Consider the following 23,759-nt stretch of genomic DNA (forward strand, 5'->3'; position numbering starts at 1 on the left):
CCAATGTATAGAAAGTGAAGCCCAAACAGGGTCAATCCGCTTGTAGCGCTGCGATCGGTAGTCTGCAATGTGTCGTTGTTTAAAGAATTGCGCGCGGCTCCGCGAAAGTGGTGCAGTGGTACAATCCCGGATTCCCACTCAAAAGGCCCGGGTTCGAATCGCAGCTGTACAGGGTGGGTTTTTATTCGTAGTGTCTACCTTCATAGCTGTATTGGTTTCCCTTACTTTCTTAAAACTAGCTTCAATTGCTATGTATTGCTACCAAAAGTAACGCAAAATGAGAAGTAAAATAGAAAAAAAAAATCACAGTGAGCGTAGTTATTTGAAGCGCCATCCCGCGGAATTCAACAAAAACATAAGGTATGGCCCCCGAGATTGAATCCCAAGAGATGGCGCTGCAAATAATTATGTTAACTGTGATTTTTTTTTTATTTTACTTCTCATTTTGCATCACTTTTTGCAGTAATACGTAGCAACTGAAGCTAATTTTAAGAAAGTGAGGGAAGCCAATACAGCTATGAAGGTAGACACTACGAATAAAAACCCACCCTGCACAGCTGCGATTCGAACCCGGGCATTTTGAGTGGGAAGCGGGGATCGTACCACTGCACCACTTTCGCGGAGCCGCGCGCAACTCTTTAAACAACGACACATTGCAGACTACCGATCGCAGCGCTACAAGCGGATTGACCCTCTTTGGGCTTCACTTTTTGAAGCTCGTTCCGGGCACTCCCCTGTTCTAGTACACTCTACTTATGGGCTTCCTTGGAAACCAACAGAAGTGCACTTGCGAGGAACCCACTACGCTATAAATCATTGTAATTTTTGAGAAGTAGGGCAGTAGGCAATGTGCCATTTTTCGTCATTCTACAGACAGCCGTGGTACCTGCTAAACGCATGTAAGGCATTATGCGCACTTTGTTGATGCTGCGCGTGATCGGCGTGATGACGATGAAGAATTATGGAAGAGCTCTTTGTAATGGGTTGGAAGCATTCAACAACCTACTCGTTGCGCAATTCGCATTGTGTGACGCCTAGTTAAAGAATTCGCGTTGTGCGACGCTTGGTGCTTATTCTACTCTTTTACCACGCTATATTGCATATGCTAATGTGGTTTTTTCCCGACATGAAGCCTGTATAGGACCTTTTTGCAAAGCAGTTTCACGCACCGGCATGGCTCACAGGTTGAATACTGGGCTCCCACGCAGAGGGCCCAGGTTCGAACCTCATTCCATCCTGGAATTTTTTTCTTATTTTAGTTTTTTTTCTTATTTCGAGCGATACTGGTTACGGACACCGGCGGCGGTGGCGGCGGCGGACAACTACTGCACCAAAAACGGCCGGTGAAATTATCTCATAACAGCTTTCGCTGTAAAAGAAGCGGAAAAAAGAAATACAACTGTGGAACATATATAAAAGATGGAATTAATACATCATTATAGCAGGAGCATCATGTACGGCACAAATATAAAAGCTTTGACATTTTGTGATTAGAAAACATATAGACATAGTAACAGTGGTAGATGCAGCATTACATTAAACTCACACTGATGCTAAATGTATTGTTGCGTTCATAACAGAAACCGGTAATGCTATTAGTCTAAATAAACTCTTCCCGTAAGAAAGCCTGAAAAGATGACAAATTAGTTTCAGTCGCTATGTATAACGCTAGATTATTCCATTCAATGATTGTGCGTGGTATAAATGATTTAGCGTAAAAAGATGAGCGGCAAGTTATGCGTGCTACTTTGTTATGATGGTCACGGCGCGGGAAGACAACGTGGGGTGAAGAAAAGAAGTCATTATGAAGCGTGCGATCATAGTACAGTTTATGAAATAAGGTTAGGCGAGCAAAGTGACGTCGACGTGATAGTGGTTCCAACTCGGCTCGTTACTTTAATGCTGGGACACTCGTGAAGCGGGAGTAATCGGAGTAGATGAAGCGAGCAGCACGGTTCTGCAACGATTCGATGTTGTTGATGACATATGTTTGATCAGGATGCCATATTGCAGAAGCATATTCAATCTTTGGGCGGATCAGTGTTATGTAAGCTAGTTTTTTTAGGTGGGATGGGGCATGCTTGAGGTTACGCTTGAGAAGACTGAATGCTCGGTTAGCTGATGCTAATACAGTGTTAATATGGTAATGCCAAGTTAAATCAGACTGAACATGGACACCAAGGTACTTATAGGTTTATGTAAGTTCAATGCTAGTATTATTGAGTAAGTACGTTGTAGCAAGACGAGTGGAATGGTTAGTAAATGATATTAGCTTTGTTTTAGACGCATTTAGGGACATTAGCCGTGAGGAGCACCAAGTTGTCACTTCTTCAAGGTCAGTTTGGAGGGCATGGCGGTCAGCATCATTAGTAATTTTTCTGTATGTAACTCAATCATCTGCGAATAATCGAATTTTAGAGGAAGCACGTTTCGGCAGATCATTAATAAAAATTTAGAAAAGTAGGGGACCAAGAACACTGCCTTGAGGGTCTCCAGAGGTTACGGGAACAGAAGAAGAGTTAGAGCACATGTGTATTGTTGTCTATTGGAAAGAAACTCTTTAATACAGGCGATAACATTAGGATGAATATTGAGGTGCGTTAATTTGGTTAGAAGCCGGTGATGAGGAACGCGATCAAAAGCCTTAGAGTAATCGAGAAACACTGCGTCCACATGAAAGCCTGCGTCAAGTGCTGAAAATAAATCGTGAGTAAATCCGGCGAGTTGTGCATCACATGAGTAACCCTTGCCAAAACCGTGCTGATATTTAAAAATTATGCCATGCTCTTCTAGGTAACTTATTACTTGAGTATGTATGACGTGCTCGAGAAGTTTACATATGTTACTAGTTAATGAGATAGGACGATAGTTGAGTAGAACGGAGCGGTCACCTGATTTGAAAATAGGGATTACTTTAGCTATTCGCCAGTCGTGAGGAACAATACCAGATGATAATGACTGTGAGAACAAGGCTGATAACACTGGAGAAAGGTTTAGAGAAGCATTTTAAGTATCTTGTTATTGAAACCGAGGTGATCGGAGCTGGTAGTAGTTTTGAGGTTATTCAACAGGGCATAAATTCCGGATGCACTCACGATAATTTCTGACATAGAAGTGTTAGGCAGTGGCTGCAATGTGCGTGAAGAAGTGATGTCTTCATTGGGGAAAACAGATGAAAAGGCATCGTTTAGCAGTCGTGAACACCCAGTTTCAGTGACTGGTTCGCCGTCAATAGTCGTTAGGAGTATGTCAGGATGAAAACTTGGATTGATTACTCGCCAGAATCGATAAAAATTATTGGTTAACATAATGGGGAGATCATGACTGAAGAAATGACGACGAGTTGTTTTAAGCAGAGTCTGATACTCCTTATCGCAAACACGGTACTTCTCCCATTACAAAGGGAAGCCTCTATCAACTGCTCGGCGGCACAGGTGTTTTTTCTTATTATTAAGGTGACGAAGGCGATGTGTAAACCAAGGTGAATTTTTATGATGACGGATGGCGATAGTCGGCACATACTTCTCGACAAGGTTAGTCAATGTGGTTTTAAGCGACAGCCAATTTTGTTCAACTGAGCGAGTTGAATAATGAGCAAGGAAGTTGTCAGAAAAGGTTTGTAGTTCTGTGTTAATCATCTCAAAATTAGCGCGGCTGTAGCAGTGAATTTTTTTAGTGGTTGTTTTCTTTTTGCTGAACGGATTCGTGGTGCATCCGGTAATAATGTCATGATCAGATAGACCATTAAAATGCAGCATATCAGTAATAACGTCTGGGTTGTTTGTTAGGACGAGATCAAGGATATTTGCAGCTGTAGAGGTGCGACGAGTAGGACTAATAATTAATTGCGGCAGAGAAAAATCCAATCAGGACGAAAGAAATGCATGGGCTTCATTGTCACTACAATTAACAGAGAGTTTGACCCAATCAATGTTTGGAAAATTGAAGTCGCCAAAGACGAGGAACATCGCGTTAGAAAAGTGTACATGTAAGTCGCTAAGTATTCGGTGAAATTCACAAGAAAATCCACTACACATATCGGGAGGCCGATAAAAAGCACCAGTAATAACATCGGTAACGCCCAGTTTGCACCGTATCCACACACATTCAAGGAAAGTAGGAACAGTGAGGGGAACAGCGGATATTCGTTTACTTGTGGCTATAAGAACGCCGCCCCCTTTTCTATTTTTTCTGTCACAACGAAAAAAGCAAAATTCAGATTCGCTGAGCAGGATGCCATGATCCGGGATAGAATCATCGAGCCAAGTTTCAGTTAACAAAAGAAGTGAAGTACATGTAGAATCTACGAGTGAAGAAAGGGCGACAGTTTTGGATAAAATACTTCTAATGTTTGTGAACAAGAAATTGGCGATACTCCTTACGCAAGGGCGAACATTAGGCGGAAATGCAGCAGGCACTGGGGAAGTTGATTTATCTGCCAACACAGGTCAAGCTGTTGCGGGTTGATTTATTGGTACCGCACGAGCACCCGCAACATCCCACATGTAAATGTGCAGCTTTACAGTTACCCCCGGAAGGCCGGGCACCAAAGGCAGGCCGTTCTGACAAGCACGTCATCACTTCATTTTCATTTTTACACCCATTGCGAAGCTTGTATATTCTCTTTCGGACTCCACCAACAAAGGGGGGTGAAACTTTGCTACCGGCGCATACCTATGCCAATAACCCAGAAAAGAAATATCCGGTATGCCTGAAGCCGGTGCACTAAAGCGCTCTTTCGTCTGCCCTCACTGTCAACTGAATTCAAATTTTTCACATAAATGAACAGTGAGTTCATCAAGTTTCTTCGACACTATACACGAACTCGGGCAAGACACCCCCAATCCGCGTATAAAGTATAACCAAACTGTACAGGCTGCACGTCCGTGTGGACGTGTGTGAGTACATAAACCGCAGCAAGAAGACAATACGTCGATTGTGCCTTCATCTTTGAAAGCACGAGCATGGAACATTTAGTTAAGGATATCGGAAGCATTGCGCTCCTACTGGAAAGAAGGAAGTGACAACGACGAGCTGCTCGAAGGACCTCTAGAAAAGCCGATGAATGGGTAGGGACGAGCGCAGTGTTTGCCAAACCGTGTCGATAGGATATAAATCGTGCACTAATTGAAGCACGTAACCAACGACTCCCAGCTTTTGGCGCAGTCGATCTATAGACGTTCGTCTGCCGTCTTTGATTAACACGCCGAATTGCTTTGGAGAGCAAACGATAGCTGGAGAATTCAGAGAGGAAGCGATAATGGGGCGCGGCTCTCCGTGCGTCCTTGAGCGCAATCCTCTGGGGCGCCTGCCTTGTTGCATCGAGATGCCTCGTTGATACACGTTTCCATTACACAAACGGGTCGGCGGAAAGCACAAACGACGTGCCAGAGCTTCGGCCGCGCTAAGAGCTCGCAGCAGCGGGCGCGATGAAGCAGTGAAAATCGTTGACCGTTTTTCGGGGTGTGTGCTGCGGACGAAGTGGCGGCCGGCGCACCTCGTCTGAACCGAGCGGCCGATGATCGCGTCTCTTAGCGCAGTAATTGGGTTTCGAGAATGGAAAGCGGGCAGAAAACAGCCGGGCAGGCCTAGAAAAGGAGCGGCTGTTCGACCTCCCCGAAAGGGCCGAGGCACGCGTAAAGCGCGCCCGGAGCTTATCTCTTCACCGCGATGACAGCTCGCACGCGAGGGAAGCACCCGTCGATCGGTACGAAGAAAATCTCGAACTCGAAGAAACGTTCAGTTCTGGTATGTATCTGCCGGACATCGCTGATGCGGGAGCCGCGCAGAGAAGCAGAAACGGGAAACCAAAGAACGAATCTACACACGAAGCGCCTCATTCTCTCGCTCTTCGTGTTTCTCCTATCTCCGCATCGCGTCCGTGCGATTGGGGGCCGTATTTGAGGCGTGCTGTTCCCTTTCGCGATGACACACGTGCCACCACGTACTTATTTGCGGAAGTTTTTTTTTTCTATCTTTATAGGACCGTAATTTCAGCGAAGTTTGTGAAACGGGACTTCTGATGTCTTTGCCTCGGTTCCACGCTTTAAACATGGCCTTAAGTGTCCCCGAAACGTTAAGCGGTAAAGGCGAGAGAAGGCAAGTTGGCACAGTTTACAAACGTTCTGTCATTTCGTGCACTTCTCCGAAATGTTCCTTTTTGTGTTTCTGAACGCGTTCTACAACCGTTAAATTAAGGGCTGGGGTAATTTCTTGTTTTTTTTTTTTTTTACTAAGATTGCCTTTCAGAAGGTGGTTATAGTCAATAGAGCTTGATTCAAAGCAAAATCGAACAGTTAGTGACGGCTATCAGAAACATAACCATGAACAGTTATTTATATTTGCAGGAATACCCTCGTTTATTTCTTAAACCATGCACCCTTTCAAGCGTGCCATCCTGCACACTGTGAACCCGTTCTTTCCGTGGCCTACTGGGACTTAATATTAAAAATAGGAAATTCGAAATAAAATAATGGAAATTTCGAAGCAGTCATGGACATTATTATTTTCGCGACAACCACCATTGGAATCATTAACTAAAAAATTAGAAATTGCTTTCGAACTATGCACATTATAGGGCAGGTATTTGCAGGATTAAAGTCAGTGAGCACACAAAACGACATTTCACTATTGAAAGCTTTGTTCCCAGCACGAGTTCCGTGAAATACGCAACTAAAATGTGCCGAGTGCTGTCTTCATTGCTCTTCGAGTTGCGAGGTTTCCTCGCTGTATTTTCGCACCGTGCGGTAACATTTTAGCTGGAACAAAAGCGCAAAATCGGAGGACATTCTGAGTGCTTGTATGTCAAAATTAGTACGAGAGCGAGATCTGGCAAGATACAGGGGGGACAAGGTGAAGGACCGTGGCGTTAAACGAGGCTGGGCTTAAGTTCGGTATTATATATATATACCGGGTGTCCCAGCTATCTTTAGCCAAGGGTTAAAAAATACAATATTAGAGGCAGGCGAGTGAAATCAGTTGCAAATTGCTGACAGCCACCTTGCGCGCTACAGACAATTTTTTGTTTTGTAATTAACTAATTTGTTAATTAGGACGATTTAACTAATTTGCTAAATATTGACTTTAGGCAAGAAATCCTGCTTGCAAAGTTCGAGAGCGTCCTCAAAAACCCCAACTGCATTATTTGCGATAAAGAAAGTCTCACGTATACCATTTTTTCCAAGCTGCAAAGAAAGCCCGCGAAATACAAAAAGAACCACGTGACTAGCGCGCTCGTGCGCCGCGAGAATGCTGCCCTCAGCCGAGGTTTGAGCGAACGAAATCACCTGCGGCCGGCACTCGCCGGCTCCGTTGCAGCGGTAGGCCTATAAGTGGGCGGTGGTTTCTTGGCCCGTTGCCAACCGAGCTGCGCTCGTGACGGTGCAAGTTGTAGCGAGCGCGGGCCAAGAAACCACCTTTAACTTATCGGCCTATCGCTGCAACGGAGACGCCGAGTCGCGGCCGCAGCTGATTTCGTTCGCTCAAACCACGGCTGAGGGCAGCATCCTCGCAGCGCGCTAGCGCGCTAGTCACGTGGTTCTTTTTGTATTTCGCGGGCTTTCTTTGCAGCTTGGAAAAAATGGTGTACGTGAGACTTTCTTTATCGCAAATGATGCGATTGGGGTTTCTGAAGACGCTCTCGAACTTTGCAAGCAGCATTTCTTGCCTAAAGTCAATATTTAGCAATTTATTTAAATCGTCCTAATTAACAAATTAGTTAATTACAAAACAAAAAATTGTCTGTAGTGCGCAAGGTGTCTGTCAGCAATTTGCAAGTCATTTCACTCGCCTGCCTCTAATATTGTATTTTTTAACCCTTGGCTAAAGATAGCTGGGACACCCTGTATATGTAATGACTAAGCAGAAACTTATGAAGGTGAGGACAAGGAGGAAGAAACACAAGAGCTTGCGTGTGACACTCACGGTCCTCGTATTCCTGAATTTCTGTGCTAAAGGACAGAAGTATATCCTTGCTGAAACCTTCCATGTACGGGGAAGAGGGAGAGCGTACTGAAAGATAAAAACGGAGGGAGAGAGAGAGAGAAGAAATAGAGAGAAGGAAAGGCAGGGAGGTTAACCAGTTTAGAAAAACCGGTTTGCTACCCTACACATGGGAACAGGGTGGGGGAGACTGAAAGATGGAGAGGAAAGAGAGAGAAAAACAGCACATGACACAGCACACACAGAGTCAGTCACAGTCGGTCACTCTTCCTAGGCGCTGCGCCGTGCTCCCGACCGGGCTGCAGAAATTAGGCTCCTTTTCCTCTTCAAACCACTACCACCACCACTCTTCCGTGGTATACGCGACATTTCTGTCACAGCCGCTTGTCCAAGCACGTTTCTCTTAAAAACCTCAGCAGTGCCTTCGTCGCCTTCAGCTGCGATGTCTTCTGTTGACGACATGCAGGAATAGCTTCAACAGACATTTGTCTACTGTCAAGGTGCGCTAGAACGTACGCCAGTGACTGTCTCTGTACATTATATACCGGACAGTCGCACAGGATGCGGTGTAGCGCCTCCTCGCAACGATAGGCATCGCAAAGAGCGTTGTCGGCCATTCATAGGGAATGAACACGCCGATAATGCCGCTCGGGCAGCTCTTGAAAGCACACAGGACGATAGCATACCACTTTCAAGGTCTGACGCTGCCAGCAGTCTTCGTTTCTGCATTTACATGTCCCTTATATATATATATATATATATATATAGGTAGCTTCGCGCTCGTGGCCGCTGCAGTGACCAAATAATTTCAAAATTAACGTCTTCAGTGCCGGCGACACCTTTTTAGGTACCTGCTGACCTTTTAATAAAAAGAAATTCAATCCTGCCTGCATTTTATACACTTGCTGGGCAAGAAGTCGGAATTGCCCATCCTTGCCTAAGGGTCTCATTGGAGGGGCCGTAACTATTAGTGCAACGACATTATGCAACATGTTTTTATTGATTGTGAAAGCTGATGTGGAGGAGAATAAGTGGACAAAGTTTAAAAAATTTAAAAAATGGGGTTTTTTTTTAATTGTCGTCAGAAGTTTCCATTGTTCGGTGTTTTCTTGAACTTAGCCCGATGATATCTCTTTACTGAAAAGTTATATAAACACAAGATTTGGCACTTTGGTAGATAAGCATGCGAAGAACGTAATGCAGAATTTTTGTCGCTCTGCTACAAGGCTTTTTTGAGATAAAGACCTTCAAAGTAAAGAAAATTTTGCCGATTGGGCCATTTTTGAGGTTTTTTATAAAAGCATCTACACTACACATAAAAACTAAAAATACCTGAGAAGAAGCAAAAACATGCATATATTTAGGTAAATAAATTTCAGCTACCTAACTTTAATATATTTTGTGCAATTCATAACGAAAGTTGGCCAAAACAGCAGAGCGGATGAGCGCTCCACTCCACCTCTTCGTCATTATTGATTTCCTGTGGTTCGAAAACATTTTTGGCGGCAAAACAAATTGCGGATCTCTTCTTTCCACTCATCAGGCAATAATACATAAAATTTTGAAATAAATTTGAGAGGTCGACCAGCCATCGTTTGTTCGATCTTACGTGGAATCACCCATATATATATATATATATATATATATATATATATATTATATATATATATATATATATATATATATATATATATATATATATATATATATATATATATATATATATATATATATATATATATATATATATATATATATAGATAGATAGATAGATAGATAGATAGATAGATAGATAGATAGATAGATAGATAGATAGATAGATAGATAGATAGATAGATAGATAGATAGATAGATAGATAGATAGATAATTGAATGGAACACTTTATTTGGTCCTGACACAGATGTTGAATATTGTTTCTTGAAATGCGCTGTTGGTGAGTGATCTCGATGGTCGTAGTAAACAACGCAGCGGGTGGAAACCAACTGCACGATCTTCATCGGTACTACGTCCTTGCGCGTTTGGCGCCATTTCGCAAGTTCGGAGACCGGTCTTCGACACACCTTGCAGTGTCGCAACGATAGTGACAAAAGAATAAACGCCGTAAACAAATAAGCAGAAACCTCTGGGCGACGAGCGGTGTGCGCGTAAACGCATGTGCATGTGAGACACGATTCCCGGTCGAACGCAGTGTGCTTAAGCAACGTCGTCTGGTCAAGGATGTCATTAACCGTGCGTGGTTGTGATCGTCGTCACTGCTTGTTTCATTCTGTATAGTGGCGCGCCGATGATTTCGAGATAACATAGTCGCGAAAATCGCTGTCGTCCGTGGGTGTTGCCTGGCTGGTGCGCCGTATCAGCAGCCCGCTGGGGCTACCGTCGCACATATATGCATATACGTTGCAGGAAACGAGTTGCGTTAGGGTTTAGAAAGGCTATAGCGGGAGATATAAGGGTGATGGAGCTATAGAACGTTCGGCGTTAAGAGCAAGCGCAATCACCTACGCACGCTCCAACGCACCGTCGTTCCCTTGTTGCTCCGCCGGTGCGACGGTGAGCCCTACTCTGCCGATAACGCCCGGCATTTCTGCGCACCTGCGGGGAGAGAGTTTAACCCTGTGACGTCGAGTTCTTGTCTCGAAGCTGAAGCACGCCCACAGGGCACTGATACGTGGAGCAATCAATATTGGAGCAATCAATACGTGGAGCAATCAATATCAATATTCTGGCGTAGCAAGTATTTTTTTTTTTTGGGGGGGGGGGGGGTGGGGGTAGGGGGGCTGTGTAACCATGCTTTATGTATGTTCGTACATGTTTTTATGGGTGCGTGTATATACGCACATGCAAAACTGAAAAATTTTGGGAGGGGGGGGTGAATGCTCGCCCCCCCCCCCCCTTCCCTGGCTACGCCAGTGCACGCGCGTGCATGCGATGAGCTCACGTGACCTTGTTTGCAGGCAGTTTTTTGTTTGTTTGTTTTCTGGCTACGGAGTGATCGCGCGAACTTAAACGTGACCCAACGCAGCGAATGTTCCTCCTTCCGGCGGCATGGGCCAGTGCCGCCGCGAAGATGCGGCAGTATATACTATACCGGGTGTTTCAAGAAATGCGTCCAAAATTCTCAAAAACCAGGGAAATGCGATATTCATTCAATGCCTCCACAATTGCTTTTTCTGTAGCGGCAGTCACCTTAAGCTTGTTTAAGACATCATTTGGGACAGTAATTAAGAAAGCTGAACTAATTTGCTTTTTAATTAATGGCGTTAGGCGGTTATGTCAAATAGGAGAATTGAAGCACTTCATGCGAAACACCCATTGCAGCTTTGAGATTTCGAAAAAGCGGCCTTCAGAACTCATTGTGGCGTAGAACCGAAACCGAAGCACCGATGAGCGCAACAAGCAGACGACCAGAATGACGTCACTGTTCTTGACAACGATTACAGATGTGTAGTTCTTCCGCGCTCGTTAACGTATGTGCGGTATGCGTGCTATAAATGCAAGCGCAGCCCGCACACAACGACGTCGGTTGAAGGTTGATATAACGACGCTCGCTCATTCTGGACGTCTCAGAAGAATGTGGCAGTTGCGCTCTTCCGCGTTTCGGTTTCGCCGCTCAATTGGGTTGAATTTTATTACTTCGCAAATATTACTAGAGGCCGCTTTTTCGAAATCTCAAAGCTACAATGGATTCTTCGCATGAAGGACTTCCAATTTTCCAATTTGACATAACAACTTCCCTCATTAAAAGTTAATTGAACTTTCTCAATTACTGTCACGAATGATGTCTTTAGCCATTTTAAGATGCCTGCGGCTACAGAAGAAGTAATTGTGAAGGCATCGAACGAATATCGCATTTCCCTGGTTTTTGAAAAGTTTGGATACATTTCTTGAAACACCCGGTATATTGATGCGGTGCAGACCATAAGTCAAACATATAAAATAATTTACATGAGTATATTTGCTGAGTGTTGAAACCCCCCACACGTTCCCGAAAGCAACGCATTATTTTGAGCTTAGCGGAGAAGCGTCGTACGCACTGAAGTTGCTTTTAGGAAGACAAAAAAAATCAGGAAGAAAAACCGACAAAAAGGCACACTAGTTCGTCCTCTTGTCTAAATTGTATTATTGTCTGCTGCACACGCTGAGACTAGTTTGTTTCTTGAAGCGTATTTTTGTTTAATTTTGATAGTTGCAGTTAGTTAAATTCGTTATAACTAATACATTGTACCTCGGTCAAGCTCAAAGGCTAGCTCTAAAATGCAGCAGCTTGATAGTGTACTCGACATTTGCATTTGTAGGCGATATCCCAGAGGTTGCCTACTGCCGATTTTTTCCGTTAACGCTCGCTTTGCAAAGTATATGAAACAATCACTCATCCTCACCGTAACCTTCAATATCGTGATTGAGAGCCAAATTGGTTACTATAGTATGATAACGTCGGACGCAAGGGAGGTTGCGGAACCGACGCCGAAGTGGAGAGCTCCGGATAATTTCTGCGGTTCGTTAACGTGCGCTGATATCGCACAGTATACCGCCCTCTAGCATTTCGCCTCCATCGAAATGCGACCGCCGCGGCCGGAATCGAGCACGCGTCTTTCGGGTCGGCAACTGAGCACCGTAACACTGGGCCACCGCGGCATGTAGCTTTCAAGGGACGTTACGGATTAGTCTTCACCAACTTGAGTTCTATAAGAGGCACTTGAGCCTCGCTGCGTGGCCGATAGCATTTGCTTTCGTCTCTGTCGGAAATGCCGCCGCCACAGGCGGCATTCTTCAGCGACGTACGTCATCTTTGTCGTGTTCTCGAGGAGCACGAAAGAAAGCGACTCTCCACACGGCTTGCTGGTAACAAAAAAAGCCGGCAGATCCCACGCATTGTGGGAATCGATGTAATGCGAAGCAGCCAGCAAAGAGCTGCATACATCGTCTTGTATGTCATTGTGGAAAATGCGTGTCATGGTTTTCATGTTAACTCCTATTATTTATGTTCGTCACACAGTGACGTCGCGGAAGACCAATTCCGGGGTAGATCAAGCTAGCGAAACGGCCACCAGCGCGCCATGAGCGTGGCACGTAAGTCATGCTGTACATGACATGCGTGTCATGATTTTCATGATAACTCGTGTTATTTATGTTCGTCACACGGTCACGTCGCAAGATACCAATATTGGTGTATATCAAGCTAGCGAAACGGCCGCCAGCGCCCCATGAGAGTGGCACGTAAGTCATGCTGTACATGACATGCGTGTCATGATTTTCATGATAACTCGTGTTATTTATGTTCTTCACACGGTCACGTCGCAAGATACAAATTTCGGTGCATATCAATCTAGCGAAACGGCCGCCAGCGCCCCATGAGCGTGGCACGTAAGTCATGCTGTACATGACAATCGTGTCATGATTTTCATGATAACTCGTGTTATTTATGTTCGTCACACGGTCACGTCGCAAGATACCAATTTCGGTGCATATCAATCTAGCGAAACGGCCGCCAGCGCCCCATGAGCGTGGCACGTAAGTCATGCTGTACATGACATGCGTGTCATGATTTTCATGATAATTCGTGTTATTTATGTTCGTCACACGGTCACGTCGCAAGATACCAATTTTGGTGTATATAAAGCTAGCGAAACGGCCGCCAGCGAACCATGAGCGTGGCACGTAAGTCATGCTGTACATGACATGCGTGTCATGATTTTCATGATAACTCGTGTTATTTATGTTCGTCACACGGTCACGTCGCAAGATACCAATATTGGTGTATATCAAGCTAGCGAAACGGCCGCCAGCGCCCCATGAGAGTGGCACGTAAGTCATGCTGTACATGACATGCGTGTCATGATTTTCATGATAACTCGTGTTATTTATGTTCTTCACACGGTCACGTCGCAAGATACAAATTTCGGTGCATATCAATCTAGCGAAACGGCCGCCAGCGCCCCATGAGCGTGGCACGTAAGTCATGCTGTACATGACAATCGTGTCATGATTTTCATGATAACTCGTGTTATTTATGTTCGTCACACGGTCACGTCGCAAGATACCAATTTCGGTGCATATCAATCTAGCGAAACGGCCGCCAGCGCCCCATGAGCGTGGCACGTAAGTCATGCTGTACATGACATGCGTGTCATGATTTTCATGATAATTCGTGTTATTTATGTTCTTCACACAGTCACGGCACAAGATACCAATTTCGGTGCATATCAATCTAGCGAAACGGCCGCCAGCGCCCCATGAGCGTGGCACGTAAGTCATGCTGTACATGACATGCGTGTCATGATTTTCATGATAACTCGTGTTATTTATGTTCTTCACACGGTCACGTCACGCGATACCAATTTCGGTGCATATCAATCTAGCGAAACGGCCGCCAGCGCCCCATGAGCGTGGCACGTAAGTCATGCTGTACATGACATGCGTGTCATGATTTTCATGATAACTCGTGTTATTTATGTTCGTCACACAGTCACGTCACAAGATACCAATTTTGGTGTATATCAAGCTAGCGAAACGGCCGCCAGCGCACCATGAGCGTAGCATGTAAATCATGCTGTACATGACATTCGTGTCATGATTTTCATGTTATGACTTGTCATTTATGTTCGTCATACAGTCATGTTACGCCATACCAATTTTGGTGCACATTCGATTAACCAAGCGACCAGGAGAGCACAAAGTCGTAGGCGGCTAGATAGATAGATAGATAGATAGATAGATAGATAGATAGATAGATAGATAGATAGATAGATAGATAGATAGATAGATAGATAGATAGATAGATACGGTCAAAGTCGCAGAAGTTCGCTAAGAAATGCTTCGCATTTAAAAGCGTTTATTTCAGAGGCACCCGGACGCGCCTGCTCTCGGGGTGTAAACCGATCCGCGCACCAGGAGGGCGCGCTGGGCTGTCCGTCGTTTACACTACGCGGCGCGTGCGTGTTACAGTAGGCGAGGCGCCATGCCACATCTCCCTCTTACACCGTAGCGTTCAGGCACAAACACTCTGCGGCCGGAACGGGTGGTGGTTGCTGGAACCCTCGATGTCTATGCTGCAGCATCGTTGACTGGCTTGGGCAGTGAATTATTGCTGTCGGTTCGCAGCGGGTCACCTCGCTGGGACGAAGCTCCATTGTAGAGGGCAGCTAGCGGTCCCGCGTCTGTCGACGGTTCGAAATCTTCGTCGTCAGTGTCGGAGAATAATGAGGAGGGAAGCGGTTGCGCTTTCTTCTGTGAGGCCGGCAATGGGACGAGCATCTTTCTGTTGCGACGCACGTGTCCGCGCTCTGTTTGGACCCAGTAGGAGCGGGGAGTGTCTGCTTGTTGAGTTATCTCCCCCTCGCATTTGAGGTCTCGCACCCAGACACGGGTGTTTGGAGAGAGAGCTGGTAGGTCCTTAGCCGCATGACGACGGTTGAAGTTTCGCCTCTGGCGTTGTTTTGCTTCGAGGTCCCTTTTCGTCACTTGTTTGTTGTCGACGTTTCCGGGAACGAGGAGGGCAGGAAATGCAGGAACTCGAGAGCGTAGCTGGCGTCCCATGAGCAATTTAGCCGGGCTGAAGCCTGTCGGCCCCGGCGTGTCTCTGTAGGCCAGTAGGGCGAGGTACGGATCGTCTGCTTTCTCGAGCAGATGTTTCACTGTTTGAACGGCGCGTTCCGCTTCCCCGTTGGCCTGCGGATGAAGAGGACTGCTCGTGGTGTGGTTGAAGCCGTATGCTTTAGCGAATTCTGCGAATGCCGAGCTCGAGAACTGCGGGCCGTTGTCGGATACCACTGTCACAGGGATGCCATGACGAGCGAAAATGCTTTTGAGGTGGTTAATGACGGCGTCTGCGCAGGTGGAAGCAAGGAGTGCAATCTCGGGGTACCGAGAGCGATAGTCCACACATATCAGATAGTTCTTTCCCCGAAGCTGGAATAAGTCGATCCCCACCATCTGCCACGGAAGCTCTGGTTTAACTGTCGGCAGAAGCGGCTCGGCTCTTTGCGGTCGGTTTATAGCACAAGTTTTACAGTTAGAAACCATTCGCTGGAGTTCCGATGAGATTCCTGGCCACCACACAGACTGCTTTGCCCTTTCTCTGCAGCGTCCGATGCCTTGGTGCCCCTCATGTAGGCGAGTGAGAATTTCGCTTCTCAGAGAATGAGGAATCACCAGGCGCGTTCCGTACAGCAGGTAGCCATCGTTTTCAGACAGACTTGTTCGGTATTGCCAAAACGGAGAGAGGGGGGCTGGGACGCTGCGTTTTTCCGGCCATCCGTTGAGGCAAAAGCACAGAAGACGCTCTCAGACCTCGTCTTCCTTTTGAGCTTTCTTCACTGGATCGAAGGCGGAAGTTTGCAGACCCATGAGTGCACCCTCTACGTAGGCGCTCACTCCATCACAAGTGAGAGTTCCCGCTGTCGAACTGCTTGCAGTTGGTGCTCTCGAGAGAGTGTCAGCAGTAGCAATACTTTTTCCTGGGACGTACTGCATGACGTAACTGAAGCGCATGAGGCGCATGCGGAAGCGTTGAATTCGTGGTGGCAGCAGATCGAGAGACTCTTTTCCCAGGAGGGTGATCAAAGGTTGATGATCTGTTTGAAAGGTTGCCGTGAGACCACGCAGGTATTCTTCGAACCGTTCGGCTCCCCAGGTTAGAGCCAATGCTTCCTTTTCTATCTGAGCATACCGCGTTTCGGCGGGCGTTAGGGACCTTGAGGCGAATGCGACTGGGCGGTTGTTCCCATCCGGTTGCACTTGTAGCAGTACTGCGCCCAATCCGTAGGCTGATGCGTCTGCTGAGAGTGTAGTAGGATACTCCGGATGGTACTTTGCCAAGCACTGGTCCGAACAGATGAGGTCCTTGATGTTTTGGAAGTCTTTTTCCTGAGCGGGGCCCCATGTCCACTCCGACGTTTTCTTGAGGAGAACGCGGAGAGCAGCTGTCCTTTCGGCCAAATTTGGCAGGAACCTTGCCAGATGGTTCACCATCCCTAAGATCCGGCGGACTCCGGCGACGTCTGTAGGCGGCGGGAGATACTTGATAGCCTCGACTTTTTTAGGGTCGGGACGTATGCCTTGACTACTGATGACACAGCCTAGGAAGGTCACCTCCTTCACGCTGAAAGCGCATTTAGAGCGGTTGAGGGTGATTCCAGAGGAAGCAAGCTTTTTGAGAGTCGTGTCAAGGTTTCCGTCGTGCTCGGCTTGATCGCGGCCAAAGACGAGAATGTCGTCCATGAGATTGACGACTCCTGTTAGTCCACTCAGGATTTCGGACATGCGTTTTTGGAAATACTCCGGTGCTGACGTTATGCCGAATGGAAGTCTCGTGAAACAAAAGCGTCCAACTGGCGTAATGAATGTTGTCAGATCTTGGCATGCCGGGGAAAGAGGGATTTGGTGAAAGCCTGAATTTGCATCTAGTCTTGAGAAAACGGTTGCCTCACCTAATAAAGCGAGCGTCTGTTCAACTGACGGGAGGGGAAATCTTTCCCTGAGGACTGAAGAGTTGAGGCGGGTGAAGTCCACGCATATTCGGACACCTCCTGAGGGTTTCACTACCGGAACAATTCCGGCGCACCAGTCCGTAGGGCCTTCTACAGGGCGGATCACTCCTTGTTGTTGCATGCTGATGATCTCCTGCTCGACTGCTTTCCGTAGGGGCACAGGAATGCGCCTTGCCACGGTCACAGAATACGGCACAGCCGCGGGATTGAGGCGAATTGTGTACGCACCCGGCAGCAGACCCAGACCGTTGAAAAGTTCGGGATATCGTTCCTCAACGCGTTCCGTGGCGCACAGAAACTTGACGAGTCCCAAGCTTTCGATGGCAGGTAATCCAAGGAGTGGATGCTTCAGCTGCTGCACAACGTAGATGACTTGGTTCGACCTTCGCGACCTCCACGTGATCGTTGCATCGAATTTTCCGACGACCTGAAGTGCCCTGCCGCTCGGTCCTGAGAGGGTTTCGCTTGCTGGCTGGAGATGTTCAGGAATTCCAGCAAACGTAGCCGGGACAACAGAAACTTGGGCACCGGTGTCGATCTTTGCGATCAGTGGATAGCCGTTCAGGTCGACTTCGACAAGCCTTGAGTCGTGCTGAGCGTCGGCTGGTTGGTTTACCGCCCCGAGAAACATCGCTGAGGTTCCTTGCTCGGGCGTTGAGATGTCTCTTGACGACGGAACTTTTCTGCAAACACGAGCGAAATGTCCCCTTGTGTTGCACTTTGAGCACTTCTCAGTCTTTGCTGGGCACAGAGAACGAGAATGAGGCGCTCCACCGCAGTAGCCGCACGATTGACTATTTGATGTCGTGGCGTTGTTATGCGGTCGCGGCAGGTTCTTGCCTTTGCTGCGATGCTTGTGGGAGACGGCGTCGAGACCGGTATACTCTGACTTGAAGGAGGACGGTTCCCCGGAGGCCTGAAGGAGCTGCTGCTGCTGCTTGTGCACGGACTCCTTTTGGCGTGCCATGGCGAGTGTGAGGTTAGCGTCCATCTGTAGGGCTTCGCAGAGCTTCTTGTCGCGGAGTCCCAGTACGAAGCGGTCGCGGATGAGGCGATCCCGCAAGTCACCGTAGTCGCACCTGTCTGCCATGTTGTATAGGGCGGTGACGTATTGGTCGACGGTCTCTGAGGGCTCTTGTTCCCGCCGATTGAAGCACGCTGACTCGTACACGACGTTTCTCACTTGGACGAAGTGCGAGTCAAACTTCGCCTTGACAAGGTCAAAGTTCTTGCTGTCTTCCGTGGAGAGCGAGAACGTGTTGAAAATTTGTCTCGCTTGGCGACCCATTACGTAGAGCAGAGTTCGCACCTGCATTTCACGCTCTTGATGGACGAGACCCGATGCAAAACGGTAGTCGTCGAACTCGAGGATCCATGCAGGCCACTCGGAGGCTTGATCAAACGTAAATGGCTGAGGAGGCTTTAAAGAGAAGCCTGTCGCGGCGTTCGTAGCTGCCGTAGCCGAGTCCGTCATCGTGGTCGTTGGAGACCGTTGAGGACGACGAGAGCAGAGGCTAGAAGAGACGGCAGAAGGATCCCACTTCTGACACCATGTCGTGTGCTCGAGGAGCACGAAAGAAAGCGACTCTCCACACGGCTTGCTGGTAACAAAAAGCGTTTATTTCAGAGGCGCCCGGACGCGCCTGCTCTCGGGGTGTAAACCGATCCGCGCACCAGGAGGGCGCGCTGGGCTGTCCGTCGTTTACACTACGCGGCGCGTGCGTGTTACAGTAGGCGAGGCGCCATGCCACAATCTTCAGCAACAGAATGAGTTGGTGCCTGTGTGCGTGGGCGCAGGCTTGTGTTCATGTATGCGTGAGAGAAATATGAGAAAATGAGCAGCCTGCGCTAGCTCTCTGCTGACTGCCGACATCGCCTTGAACGCAGATCATAATATTCATTAAAAATTATCCTGACAGACATGAATGCGTTTAGAAAGCCGTGATACGCCACTGCCAGCAACTTTGGCTCCATCGTAAGTAGAGCTTCTTGATTCAAAAGTGACGTTAGCTAGATTATAGTTTTCAAATTGTTTGCAATGGTGCGATTAACACTGGCTATCCCACCTACGTGGAGCAAGCCCTACTCCTCACTGGATGCAGCGTGTTCTAACTGTCCCCTTCCGGTGACGGAATCAGATGCCTACCGCGTGGTATGGGCTTTTCTCTAGGCTTCCAACGCTCCCGTCTCCCGTACTGCAGTCCGGTCTCCCCTACAGTGCCACGGCCAGCCACGATCTCTGGGCACCTGACAACAGATGCCACACAACACACATATAGTTCATATCGAACATTTTACGTTGATGCAATAGAATTCATCGCAATAAAAAAGTGGATTTAGAAAGGTTAGTAATCGGAAAGTAAAGAAAAAATGTGAGAAGCCCACAATTTGTCATTTTATATATGGGCTACGTAAGTTCTCCGACGCGCCGAGGTCGTATTCGAACTCTCGTTTCTAGGGGCGAAAAAATGACGCAATGAATGTCTACGCCTGCGTAACAGCGTTATCACTCACGAGCAAAGGGACATGCGTGCTCAAAGCGGACCTCAGTAATATATGAATCTTGTACCGTCCTTGGCAAGATAAAACACTTCAGCAGGCTGAATCCCTCCTCTCGACAACAACGACCGCATAACTTACACTAGCGCCATAGTTCGAGGCACTGTGTATCAAACAGTGCAGTGTACAGAAGGAGGGCGAGTAACTGTTTTCTTCACTTTCAACTATCTTCTTTGTTATCCAAACGTTCCCAGAAAGGAAGGCTCAACGACACGCGCAGTATAGGACGATCGGGAAACTGGCAGTGTCGTTATATTCGTCGAGGCTGGAGAATTTCTGGCGAAAGTGGCGTAAACCATTTTCGAGCGCCTCTTTATAGCAACAGTGGTTCGCGAAAGCTCAACCTCTTTGCTCAGTATCACAATGATTTGCCGCCAGAGCCTACGTTATACGTACACAACGGAGGCAAAACCGTTTCCTGCTGTTGGAGAAATGTGTGCCGGCACGGAAGGCATGCACGGCTGGTGGGAACGGACTCTGACAGCGATGTGAGACGCAGATGAGCGGGTTGGCGACGACAAAAAGATGGAGCACTGGCAGGTCTCTATTTGAAGTAGAAAATACATGTATCGATGTGATGTGCATTTCCTCGTCATCCTACTTCCGCGTGGCATACATGAAGCATCCCGAGTCAAAGGTGTGCGCTTCGCTAGCACGCACGCACAAATTACGTACCGCATGAACGGCGCTGGCATAGTAACAGTAGAAGGATTTAAACCAGTTCCGGTCACGTAAACGGTTATGCACGTCTTCCTCCTACTTCCGAAGCGCACTTAAGACACACGGCCGACCCCTGTTCGAATTTTAAATGCGCCGTCACGCTCTCAAACGCTTGACTCCAGCGGGTTGGGAGTTATGCCGAACGTGTTCTGCCGTATACGCATATGCAAACGCGCAGCTCGGTGGCTCGCACGTCTGCTTGCACTGTTGCAAACTGCCGAAATTCATTCTGCTCTGTCGTGCAAAGCTGGCCTAAAAACAGCAGTAGTTTAACGGATGGTGCCTGTTACTGCGCTAGCTGCATGCAGGACGCGCCAGTGGCAGAGCCAGAGCTCGCTGGGTGATGCCAGTCCTTGTTCCGAATCAGCAGCAAAAGCATGCATGAACAGGGAGGAATGAGTTTTGCCCGCTATAGTTCACTCCAACGTGGTTTATTTCAGAGTAAAAAGATGCTCGAATAGCTATGCAAGCTTTTTTTTGTTCATACACTTGCTCGCATTCAGGTCGCGAAAACTGTCACGTGTTGCGAGGTGTAATCTAAAGCGCTTCGCCGTACTCACTGGCTTATATACAAAAAAAAAAATAATAAAATAATATTGCGCAACTTGTGGCACAAGGCTGAAACCAAAAGTGGAGCTGGGCGGCCTTCCTTGTTTCTGTTTACTTTTCTCTTTCTTTCTTGAGAAAGAGAAAGAAACAGAGGCTATCTTTCTTTCACTTTCTCATTGCTTTTTTTTCTATCTCTTTTTTGACTCTGTTCTTCCTATTTTTCTTTCCATCTATTTGTCTCTCTTTCTCGCTCTTTCTCCTTTTTTCTTTCTTCCCTCTCTCTCTCTCTCCATTTCTTTTCTGTCTTTCTATTTTTTTCTCTTTCACTCTCTCTCTACTCGTTCTCTCGCCCATCCGAGTTATTGCATCCCACGCTGGACAAATCGGCGCAGCGGGAGAGCGCGCACCGGACGCACGTGTTCGGGGAGCGAAGCAGAAGATGAAGAGGACGAAGAGAGCGCGCGCCGGTCGAGTTATTGCGTTGCACGCGCTAGGCGCAGCTACGCCAGCTGCTAGGCGACGCGAGATGATGATGATAAATGACGCGGCGAAACGGGGAATTGCCAAGCTTATAAACAGCTCCGCTGTTGAAGGTGACGTTCGCGCGTGCGTATGGTAACTCCTCATTTTGCAAGATGGCGAAACCCACACACACGCACAGCACTGCGTGAACGGGCCGCCTTCTGTGGGCATATATATTAAGGCGAAAGCCTTAGATGCCCCATTAAACGCGAAAATTGACCGGCGTCCCGCGTCGGCGTCCCCCGTAAGCGGCGTCCACACGAGTGATGCAAAAAGTCATCACGTGATGACGTCACATATCGCCAAAATATGTGACTTCATTATGACGTCACAGTGACGTAATGTCACATGATGCCGTCATAACATGACATCGTTACTTGGTCAAAGGTGGCCGATCACGGAGGCAGTGCAAAGCCAGGTGACGTGTCTCCGACCGTGGAGGCAGTGGAAAACGACGTTAAGGTGCAGAAAGCTATTGTAGGGTGGTGGGGCAAGATAAGTACATTGACTGAGAAGAAAAAGAAGGTGGCTTTCACCTACCAGTCGTCTTACGCGGGTGCATAAGGGACCATGTGAGTTTTTTAGCCCCGAACAGTTGGGGTGGCGCGGCCTAGCGGGAGGACAGGATGACGTCACGGCACGGACTCTTCCGACGCCTGCGGTGGCGCGCCTATAACATGCGCTCTTCGTACGCTGCCTGTGTCCGCTTCTTGCTTGTTCGGAGCTTCAGATGAACGACGAAAACAGCAGCGATAACGTTTCAGGTAAAAAGAAAACAAACTACATATTTATGTGTACGATCGTCAAACGCGTGCCCGCGTTCCATCGTATACGCCTCGAACGCGGTGACGCTGCAGGTTGCGTTGTTGTGTCGCGCTGCTGAGCTCGAGGACGCAGGTTCGAGGATGCCAGAGCGGCCGCATTCCAATGAGGGCCAAATGCAAGAATATCCGTCTGCTTACATATAGACGCACATGAAAGAACCACAGGTGGCCAAAATTAATATACGGCGTTCCCCATAATCACATCATGGTTTTGACAACACCTTATTTATACATTGTTCTTCTTGGGCGATTTTTTTGGGGAGATATGATCGCTTCGCTTCCACAAGTTTTATACGAATCCGACGCGTCCGCGTATATATAGCGTTTTGGGGCGGTGTGCAAAACCCGCCATCTGAGCACAGCAGAAAAAAGGCAGACAGTGTCGAGTCCCGCAAAATATTTCGGAAGCAGTCGCTCGAGAACACCGCCGCCGCTTTTTTGTTGATATTTCTTCTGTACTCGCTCACTCAATTTGTTGAATAATTTTAGTGCTTTGATTTACTACAAGAACAAGTTGATGTTAACTGCTGAACAACCTTGCTGTCGTCTTGTCTCTCCAAGCAGCATCGTAGCAACGGTGCTGTCAGACTCGTTTGTACCTGTTTAGATAACCAGCTTGTAAATTAATTTTGCTCGCAGTTGCTTTACCCCTGAGCAGCATCAACCGGTACGTGGACAAGGCGTACGAGGCGAGTAGTCGCATGCCTCATTTGGGCGGACGACTGCGCGGGCCACATCGTTCAGTGCGCCGCCGAAACAGTTCAGAGCGCTCATTTCGACTTGCTGGCGTTTGTTTTGCAAACGAATAATATATCAATAATGGTCCTCATGAAGTGAAGATTATCGTTTAGATCGGACGAGCTATTCATGCAAATACAAGAATCGAAAGCTGGGCCAGCTGCGAAATTCGTGCTGTTTTTTTTTCAAATGTGTTCAAAATCAGTCTACAGTATACATAATCACTGACGACCGCTGAGAAAGCTGTACATGCGTCAAGCACCAATATCTCAGCATTTCTGAAAGCACTATGTGACTGACCTTATTATAGCGTTTAATTTTCCAAATATGCCAAGTGATTTTTTATGACAGACAGATTCACCTAATGTCTTTTCAAGCCACCCACTTATATTTCGCTACTTATAGCGTTTTCGTGTA

At 47.3% G+C, this 23,759-nt stretch overlaps 1 protein-coding gene across 1 annotated transcript; it reads right to left on the bottom strand.

The window, feature by feature from the left end:
- Positions 1 to 14,986: 14,986 nt before the first annotated feature.
- Positions 14,987 to 15,874, bottom strand: LOC119382945 (uncharacterized protein K02A2.6-like). Its single transcript, XM_037650876.1, has one exon. The coding sequence runs from the start codon at positions 15,872 to 15,874 to the stop codon at positions 14,987 to 14,989; it is 888 nt and encodes a 295-aa protein (XP_037506804.1).
- Between the last annotated feature and the right edge of the window lie 7,885 nt (positions 15,875 to 23,759).

Source organism: Rhipicephalus sanguineus, chromosome 1, assembly GCF_013339695.2.
Source record: "Rhipicephalus sanguineus isolate Rsan-2018 chromosome 1, BIME_Rsan_1.4, whole genome shotgun sequence".
NCBI lineage: Eukaryota > Metazoa > Arthropoda > Arachnida > Ixodida > Ixodidae > Rhipicephalus > Rhipicephalus sanguineus.